Source organism: Syngnathoides biaculeatus, chromosome 5 (assembly GCF_019802595.1).
Source record: "Syngnathoides biaculeatus isolate LvHL_M chromosome 5, ASM1980259v1, whole genome shotgun sequence".
NCBI classification, from domain to species: domain Eukaryota; kingdom Metazoa; phylum Chordata; class Actinopteri; order Syngnathiformes; family Syngnathidae; genus Syngnathoides; species Syngnathoides biaculeatus.
The window spans coordinates 33,147,986-33,158,306 of NC_084644.1; the positions used below are offsets into that span (position 1 = coordinate 33,147,986).

Sequence of the window (10,321 nt, forward strand, 5' to 3'; positions counted from 1 at the left end):
AGTGACTCATTGCATGTGACTATGTAGTATAAGATTCTGTAAACTTATAACAGACCACACCAGACAAAATCATGATTGATGATCTGTACTCAGATGGTATATCAGTCATGGTGGCAGGAACAAGACTGACTGACAAACTAAATGCATTACATAAGGAATGGACACCACCACACACGTCATTACAAACGTAACAGGAGTGGAAGAGTTTGGGACAATTTGTATTGGTAGTACGAAATGTTCCTGATGGGACAGAAAAAGAACCACATTTGGATTGGGACGACTGAACTGTACAGACAATATCTTATTGGATAGTCTGAAACAATCTGAGACCAGATGCTGCTGTATTCACGGTAAGCGGGAGGCACAAGGGAGTGCCCGGCTGGGACGTCTCCTCTTGCCGCCACGCGGAGGTCACGGGTAGACGGCCAAGCGGGTTCCCACAAACGGGTTGGTGTACTCGGACCTACCGGGCGAAGACGTTCGGGTGCTAGAAACCCGGGGAGGTGAAACAAACTGGCCGGGATTGAAGATCGGGCGAAGACATTCGTAACCGAAATAATTGGAGTCGTACTCAGGCAGCCGGTCATACAAATCAAGGTCCTCCTCATAGTCCGAAAAGTCAGAGTCCAGAAGAATATATAATATCATGGTCGGGACGTATTCGTAGCTCGCTGGCAGAGTGTATGACACGAAACCGGAGGACGTCAAGGAGCCTACCCGGATCGGACAGGCTTGGTCCTCCGGCAGATGGTCAACCTTGCATCGGTCCCGGCAACGCCGGGTCTTTCCTGCTGGGTCCTGATTTGGCCAGATCTTTCTGTCACGGCACATCAGAACAAAGGTAGGACCCAAATGCAGGATTCGTCAGATACAAGGTAGTTCGGAGAAAAACGTTTATTATTAAATGATCGGGCAGGCAGTCAGGTGTAGCAGCGGTAGTTGGGATGTCGGGCGAAGAGAGCAGGTGACCGGACAGGCAGGAGTCAGTACACGGGAGATCGATCAAGGAAGGCAGAAGTGTCCAGGGAGACAGGCTTACAGGGTCGGTCAGAGAACAGGCGAAGGTCGGTACACACGGGTTGATGAAAAGGGATACTAGAGTGGTGGAATGGGACATGAACCAGTCAATTTGGGGGTCTTCCTTCAGGCATGGTTTCATAGGATAATCTATATGAGAGCTCAGTTCTTTGATCCTTTTCAAAGGATCATCAAAAAGGAAATATCAACTTGATCTTTTACTACCAAGATTAACATCTTCAGACATGACACAGAGAGCAGCATCCACCCTCTAATATCAAGGCCCAACAGCCAGATGGGGAGAAGATATTTTTTGTTCCTTCTATGTCTTTGGTCAGCCTTGTTTCAGTTGGTAGAGCTGGTCGTCCACCGACCAAAGGGTTGGTGGTTTGAATCCCAGTTCGGATTGTTTGCTGTCAAAGTGACCTTGGGTGAGACAAAACTCTAATAGCCTCCAAGTCAACATTGTAAATAAGAAACTGTTTTTATTCATGTATTTTTTCCTGTCAATAGGAACATAAAAGTTATATGAATGTTAAATGAGAAATATTGGGTAATCTGTGTTGTTCAAACATAGTCCATGTATCAGGTGGTGCTCATAAAAAAAAAAAAAAAAAAAAAAAAACAACAACAACAAATGATTGTAACTAATACTTAATGGCCTTGGCATCCTCGTGCTTTGACCTGTATTGTTAGTTCTCCCTTGATCAGTTGTTCATTCCTACATTTAGATTCATGTAGGAATGAACAACATGTGTTAAATACATTACCATGCATAATGGGTGAACACAATATCCTCGGACTGCTAGGCAGGAACAGGCTACATGACACTGTGAGACGCAGACTGATGCAGGAACAGTGAGTGGATTAAGCAAAAATCCATCATCTTATTCCTATGTGTTGATGGAGTTATAATGGAGATAAGGCAGGTATACGACAACAAAAAGCTCTAAAAAAAAAAGTTTCTGAACTACCATTTACAAGTGTGCTTGTACTAAAGTGTGTAAGTGTGTGTATTTCTCTATAGATAGATAGATAGATAGATAGATAGATAGATAGATAGATTACATCTATCATATATGAATTACAATGTTCCATATGTTATGTTATATCTGTTGAAACTTGTAGGACTAAAATTCAAGTGTAGCTACTAGTAAGTTTCTTTCGGCTTGTCCCTTTCGGGGTCGCCACAGCGTGTCATCTCAGATGAACGCACATATATGTTTGGCACAATTTTTACGCCAGATGCCCTTTCCTGTAGTTACTATACTTTCAAATTATATTTCAACCAGGCAGACCACACAATTTTACACAATTTCAGACTTTGTTTCAGGGGAGCGAAATGATTCAAAATGTCTTGACCCTAAACTGCAACATCATTATTTCATGGCTGACAAAAAGGGAATCCTGGCACAGGAAAAGATATCTACATCCATGTCTGATTTATGGACCTCAGCTGCCAACAATCACCAGTTGATTCCCAGATGGGGCTCACAAGAAAGAAAATATAAAATCTTTCATGAAGTAAAGAATATCGACAAATGTTTTTTAAACATTTATTATTATTATTATAATTAGTTCATCCATTCTCTGTACCGCTTATCCTCACTATGGCTGTGGGTGTGCTATATTATTTCACTTTGTTAGTTGGATGTGGAAAAAAATAACAGTACAGTTCATCTCATCACAGAAATGGACACTTGCAGCACCCGATATTTTTAATCAAATCATATTGACTGATATTTTGTTTAGATTTGATGAATCATGTGTATTGAAGGTTGATGGTTTTTTGCATGATATATTTTTTTTTTCTCAGAGCCATTGTTTGAAACAATCACTCAAATCATTCCATTGTTTTGCTTAAAACAGCCATGAATGTACACTGTAGAAACAAAGCTTGCTGAAGGCAAAACAAAGATTCTTGATAATTCTGTGAGATTAAAAATCTAAAAAAAAATCCAATATAGCCACACAAATTAGGACGGGCTATGTGACTAAGTTGTTCACTCAGGTTAAACAAGTTTAAACAAAAATGAATATTAAAACTCTGCTTTTACACATTAATGGTTGCAGTATAAAAATAAGGACTTTGGTTTGACAAATAACAGTCAAATTAAAAATCTCAAATATTCTTTGGCTTTCAAAAGTATGAAAGAAAAAGGAAAGAGAGAGCTCTTCATACCATTTCACACTACATTAGCTTAAAATGAACTGTATCAAACCTAATCACAATTAAGGAAAAAGGTTTTAGAAAAGGTTGTGGGGGAGGTGGCATGTTAGACCGCAAAAAGAAAACCCACTGACTTGAGCTTGTTAAGAAAGTAATCAAAATGCACTCCTCATTTTATCCATTGATCTTCCGTTGAGAGTGAAACCAGAATTTGTAGCTTGTTTCAGCCAATTAAGCTGTGAAAGAGCCAATTGTGAAATAGATATTGAGCCTCTCTTTGCTTAAAGTGCTTAGTGTCTCACTGCTTGCAGAGGGATCAATTGCAGCTTCTGTGATTCGATTAGCTAGGTAATCAATTCTGGGCACACATATATTCACAAGGTAATGTGCTTAGGAAGAAATGGCCCTGTCAAACAAATGCAAAACTCCACCACCATTCCCCAATAAAGTTGACACATATCAGAGATGTGGACTCAAGTCACGTAACTTGGACACAACTCAGTCTTGTGCCATCAATTTCATTAGTTTAGCCGCATCTATCCATTATACATCGAATTGCAGAACTTTAGACTCGACTTATCCATCCATTTTCTGTGCTAGAGCGTATCCCAGCTGTCATGAGCAGAAGCCAGGGTACACCCTGAACTGGCTGCCAGCCAATTGCAGGGCACATGGAGACAGTCAACAGTCACACTCACATTCACACCTGGGGACAATTTAGAGTGGCCAATGAATGCGTGTTTTTGGGATGTAGGAGGAAATCAGAGTGCCTGGAGAAAACCTACGCAGGCACGGAGAGAACATGCAAACCCCCCACAGGCGGGCCGGGATTTGAACCTCTGTACTGTTCTCTTCATGTGTTTTACTTCCAAAGTGCTAACATGAATAAACAGCCAGCCAAACTCCTTTTCAAGAGCCAGGAAGTGAGCGTGCTTGCTCCTTTAATGACTTCTTAACAGGTCAAGTCAGGTGACACAATGAAAATAGAGCGAAACTAGAAAAAGAAATACAAAACATACTAAACAGACTGCAATGTCAAATCAGTATGGAGTATAAACATCTTCCATTAGTATATGAATTAAACATTCACATTCAGTAAGTCTAAGCACAAACAGCAACAGCATTCTAGTGAAGTGAGTAGCAGATACACATACTGCTGCTAGCTATCTCATGAGAATGAACAACATGTAAAGTTACTAAATCTGTGCAGCTCACAAATATACACGAAGATACTGTTAAAGTTACTAACAATACTTCTGAAACATGTAAAGAACATAAATTACTCACAGCCATTGCTTTCTGACGGATTCATGCACAGGAATAAGCTGATTTCAACGTGCTACATCTTTCAACTGTTGACATGCTTTTTTTTTTTACCGTTTTGCTCAGCGCTTCCTACTTCCTGTATTCTATAGTTTCAAAATAAAAGCTCAGCAATGCACTCTCAAAATTAACAACACAAACAGATCTTTTCTAATAAAATCGATCTTCTTAACATATTAAACACTTGGGGCAGAACACTCCCCGTCTGGCACTAATGCCACTAAAGCATCTGTACTTTAACTTTGATTTTCTTTTGCCAGGAGCAAGACAACATCAGAGATAGGCCTCAAGAAAGTCTTTATTTTGTCTTGCGACGTCCTGACTTCAATTTTGCAGACCTGTCCATCACTGCTTGGGAAGGTGGAGACGACAAGCCCCATCGGCCACTCGTTGCGATGTGTCTGGCTCTGCATCAGCAGCACTATGTCTCCAACCTGCAGGTTACGACATGGTGTGTGCCATTTGCGTCTTGGCTGAAGGGTGTGGAGATATTCATCCCTCCATCGAGACCAGAATTCGTTTGCCAATGCTTGCACTTGTTTCCACTGACACTTGAAGAGATCCTTTTCATTGAAGCCTCCAGGTGGAGCAGGTATCCCCGGTTTTTGGGTCAAGAGCATAGCAGGGGTCAACATCATTGGAGAAGTGGGATCAGAAGAGACAGGGATCAAAGGCCTTGCGTTGATGATACCAGATACCTCTGCCAAGAGGGTGCAAAGCACTTCATGGGTCAGGTGAATATGTCTGGTTTGCAGCAACATGGAGTCACGACTTCTTCGGGTTATGCCGATCATGCGCTCCCAGACTCCTCCCATGTGGGATGCGTGTGGGGGATTGAATTCCCAGGTACAACCATTCTCGTGGAGGAACTTAAGAGTGGAGGCTTGACCTGGATCAGCTTGTTCCATACACAGCTCAGAGCTGGCTCCCACAAAGTTTGTGCCTCTGTCCGATCTCAGCTGCTTAGCTGGCCCTCTTAAGGCGAAGAACCTTCGCAGGGCATTGATACAACTGGCAGTATCCATGGACTCTATAACTTTCGTATGTACAGCCCTGGTGCTCATACATGTAAAAAGTATAGCCCATCACTTACTTTGAGCCATTCCGCCTCTTGTGCTTCAACTGATCACATTCCAGGGTCCAAAAACATCTAACCCTACATACGTGAATGGTGGAGATGAGCTCAGACGTTCTGAAGGGAGGTCAGCCATCTTTTGTGTCTCAAGTTTTCCTCTGAGCTTGCAGCATGTGACACAGCGATGAAGAACTGAGCCTATTAATCTTTTGCCAGCAACAATCCACAGACCAGCAGCCCTGATTGCTCCCTCTATGAACTGCCGTCCTTGGTGTTTCACCTTCGCATGGTGATGACTCACAAGCAATCTTGTGACGTGACTTTGTTTCGGGAGAATTATTGGGTTTTTGACCTCAGGATTGACTGAAGCATGTCTCAGAAGTCCTCCTATTCGCAGGAGACCATCACACACGAAAGGGTCGAGATTCAGAATCGTGCTGGATTTTGGTATGGCCCTGTTCTCTAGTAGTACGACACACTCTTCTGGATAAGCATCTCTCTGGGCAGCTTTGATTATGACGATCTTTGCCGCTTGTAACTCTTCTGGAGTGCGAGGTTGGTTGCACTGATGCCATCCTTTACATGTAACTGTTGAGTTTGTCCTGTGTGAGCGAATCTGATGGATCAAGAAGGAAACTGCTCTCAGCAAGTACTCCCAGGTCGAGAACCGTTGGAATCGTTCTGAGGCGAGTTCACTTTCTCTGAGCGAAGTAGCAAGAGTGGTCAGCTGAGGCCTCACATCTACGTCTTCCTCAGGATCCACCAGCTCAAAGGATCTGGGTGTTTCTGGTTGGTGTGGTTTGTGAAGGAATTCTGGCCCTGTAAACCACATAGTGTCTGTGAGCCATGACGCAGGTACAGCTCTGGTGGCTAAATCAGCTGGATTCTGATTTGTAGGCACGTAGTACCACTGTTGTGGAGAAGTTGTCTGTCGTATACGCTGGACACGATTGTGCACGTACACGAAGAATCGCTTGGACTCGTTGCAGATATATCCAAGGACAACTTTACTGTCAGAGTAAAACCTGACAGCGTCTGGTTTGTGGTCAAGCTCGTCGAGTATCAGCTCAGCCATCTCAACGGCCAACACAGCTCCACAGAGTTCGAGGCGTGGGATAGTGGGCCCTGACTGAGAGGCTAGTTTCGCTTTCCCAAGCACAAAGCCGACTTCACATTGTCCGTCTGTAGTAACGACCCTCAGGTACGCTACTGCTCCTATGGCCCAATTGGAAGCATCAGAGAACATGCACAGCTCAGTTGATGCAGCACTTGAGAGGGACTGATGCAGATATGAGCGAGGAAGATGGAGGCTGCTCAGATCCTGTTGTGATTTTTTTCATGTCTCCCACTTGATAAACTGTTCTGCAGGAAGCTCTGTGTCCCAGTCGTAAACATCAGCTGAAAGTTCTCTGAGTAGGGCTCGCCCTCGGATAGTCACTGGTCCGACCAAGCCTAGCGGGTCAAAAAGGCTATTGACTGTGGATAAAGATCTGTGCTTTAGGATCGATCTTTGGGATGTGAGGTACAATGGATCTCAAGTGAGCATGGGAGTGAGCGATCTCTGGAGAAGGGATTTCCGATCTGTTGCTCGTAACTTCATTACATTCAATGAGCGGAGGCAAGTCCAAACACACTTCACCATTCAATGCTTCGATCTGAAAACCAACAGCCTTTCTCCCAGTCATTTCCGTGGTTCCAGCACAGGTCCTCATCAGGTAAGGTGTATGGTCCCCTTGGATGTCAAACAGCTTAAAAAACTCAGACCTGGCCAGTGATCGATTGCTCTAGTCGTCGAGGATGGCATACATCTTGATTGAGCGTTCTCGCTGTCCTTGGGGAAAAACCCGGACTAAACATATCTTGGCGCAGGACCTTGGTGGGAGACCTTCGCCGCAGACTTTGGTGCACCTGGAGGTCACTTCTGGAGGAGAGCTGTTTTGCTGTTCTCCGTCTGATTCTGTCGGAGGAGATGGTGCAGGGGAGACAGCACTGTCTGGGTGCATGACAGTGCAATGTTGATTGCTTTCACACTCATTGCATTTCAGCTCTGCTGGACATTCTCCAGCCACATGAGTACCAGAACAGCACTTGAAACAACGTCTGTATTCTTTTAGCAGCCTTTTGCGTTCCATTAGCGGCTTCATTCTAAAAGATCTACATTTTTCCAGAGGATGTGGCTTATTGTGCACTGGACAGTACTTGGTTGGGTCATCACTACCTTTCTTGTCAGTAGATGTTTTGTGTAACAAGCTTGAATCTGTTGTTGACACATCTGTTCTATGCACAAACACAGCTGTCCTAGCACTATCATGCTTCGTTGTGGATCTTTCACTATGGTAATGGCTGCGGTTACTGCTCACCAACACAAAGCAGGGGGCATTTCTGACCTTTGCCTGACATCTGACAAAGTCAACAAAAAACGAGAAAGGAGGGAAACACACTCTGTACGGTTCTTTGTAGTTTCAGCCAGCATACAGCCATTTTTCCTGTAAGTTTGGTGGCAGCTTTTCCACGATTGGCTTAATCCCTCGAGGAGTGTCAAGGTAGCTCAGTCCTGGTAGATAGCCATCCTGCTTGGCTGAGAATAGTTCCAAGAGCAGATCGCCAAGTTCTCTTAGCTTGATGTTATCTTTGGAGGTTAGCTGAAGAAAATTGTCCAATCGTTTGAATAAAGCATTCTCAATCACTTCAGGGGTAGCATAGCATTCTTGGAGTCTTGTCCAGGCTAATTCGATAGCAGCGTGAGGATTGGTGATGTGGACAGCACGTATTCTTATAACATGTTGAGATGACTTCTTTCCCAGCCATTTTACCAGGAGGTCCAGCTCTTCACTGGCTGTTAACTCTAAGCCCTGAATGGCGTTAAGGAAAGAGGACTCCCATGCTCTGTAGCTCTCAGGCTGGTCATCGAATTTAGTGAGCCCCGTGGTTACCAACTCTCTGCGGGCGAGGTACCTAGCGAAGTCTATCATGTTAGCGGCTGGAGCAGAAAAAGAATGCTGTGGGTTGCTCTGTATGAAGTGGTTTGATTGGCTAGAATGACTGAATAAGGGAGAGCTCTGCTCCTGATAGGTTTTAAGGAGGACTGGGGGTTCTGAGGTTGCGAGCTGAGAGGCTGAGAGTGCGGGTTGGAGCGCTTAAACAGGCTTGTCTGAGGCTGAGGTGCTGATAAGTACTCACTTTGCTGTGTGTTCCTTGTAGGTGTGGCATCACAGTTGTGTGCAGGAGTTAATTCAGGAGCTTCCTGCTGTCTTGGTGGCGACGCTTCTTTAAAACAATGAGGAGTTATATCCACAGACGACGCAGTTTCAAAGCTGGCTCGAGCCTGATGTTCCACATATGCCTTTGTACGCTGACATGTTATCTGCGATGAGATGCGATTACTGGCGCTGCACCTATCCTCATATTCTGGTCCTGCTGCAGCTTCTAAAACTTCAGCCTCTACAATAGCAGCAGCAGCTGCCTTTTCCAGTCCTAGAGCTTTTAAATCCGCTTCTAGTGTAGCCTTTTCCAAATCCAATCTAGCTCTCTGTCTTTTCAGTTCTAACTCCTTCTGAGCGAATGTGGCTCTGGTGCGTGCAGCTTCGGCTTTAGCTCTAGCTCTAGCAGCAGCACTAACTACTGAAGACTTGGAAGTGGCTTTGGAGTTGGAGCTGAACACTGATGCCGCTTTCTCCTCCCTTTCTATTGCTTGTGCTTCCATAACTGTGGCAGACGAATCCTTCTGATTCACTGGCTTTTCACTGTAAAGTTCTCTTCATGTGTTTTACTTCCAAAGTGCTAACATGAATAAACAGCCAGCCAAACTCCTTTTCAAGAGCCAGGAAGTGAGCGTGCTTGCTCCTTTAATGACTTCTTAACAGGTCAAGTCGGGTGACACAATGAAAATAGAGCGAAACTAGAAAAAGAAATACAAAACATACTAAACAGACTGGAATGTCAAATCAGTATGGAGTATAAACATCTTCCATTAGTATATGAATTAAACATTCACATGCAGTAAGTCTAAGCACAAACAGCAACAGCATTCTCGTGAAGTGAGTAGCAGATACACATACTGCTGCTAGCTATCTCATGAGAATGAACGCAACATGTTGAGTTACTAAATCAGTGCAGCTCACAAATATACACGAAGATACTGTTAAAGTTACTAACAATACTTCTGAAACATGTAAAGAACATAAATTACTCACAGCCATTGCTTTCTGACGGATTCATGCACAGGAATAAGCTGATTTCAACGTGCTACATCTTTCAACTGTTGACATGCTTTTTTTTTTTACCGTTTTGCTCAGCGCTTCCTACTTCCTGTATTCTATAGTTTCAAAATAAAAGCTCAGCAATGCACTCAAAATTAACAACACAAAGATCTTTTCTAATAAAATCGATCTTCTTAACATATTAAACACTTGGGGAAGAACAACCTCTGTCCTCATAACTGTAAGGCCAATTCTTTACAGCTGCTCCACAGTGCTGCCGACTTGACTCATAGAATATGTTTAAAACTTGTAACTCGACTTGGAATTTAAAAGCAGAGACAGATGAATAAACCTGGACTTTGACACAAAGGCTTCAAAATGCAGTACAGTACTGGCTATTGTAACACTGTAGCCTTCTCTGTCCATAGCTACAGTATGTGTGCAAGTTATTGTTTTACTACAGGAAAACATGATAAATTGCAAGTAAACAATTAATTAGTTGTGTACAATTATTTTTGTGGTTGAAATATCAAACAC

The 10,321-nt window shown here is 43.5% G+C and overlaps 1 protein-coding gene across 16 annotated transcripts in view; it reads right to left on the reverse strand.

The window, feature by feature from the left end:
• The window catches only part of LOC133500603 (uncharacterized), a 48,599-nt gene extending 38,718 nt beyond the window's left edge, over positions 1-9,881 (reverse strand). For 15 of the 16 annotated variants that reach the window (XR_009794977.1, XR_009794969.1, XR_009794970.1 and 12 more), the window contains exons 1-2: positions 9,779-9,881; positions 4,475-9,483 (exon numbers count right to left, since the gene is read on the reverse strand). Coding sequence is in view for 1 of the 16 variants with exons in the window: in XM_061819503.1 (XP_061675487.1) it covers positions 5,629-6,831 (1,203 nt within the window). In the remaining 15 variants the exon portion in view is untranslated. Of the gene's footprint in view, positions 1-2,607; positions 9,484-9,778 lie in introns of those variants that run through there. The other variant, XM_061819503.1, reaches the window with a different exon arrangement.
• Positions 9,882-10,321: the final 440 nt, after the last annotated feature.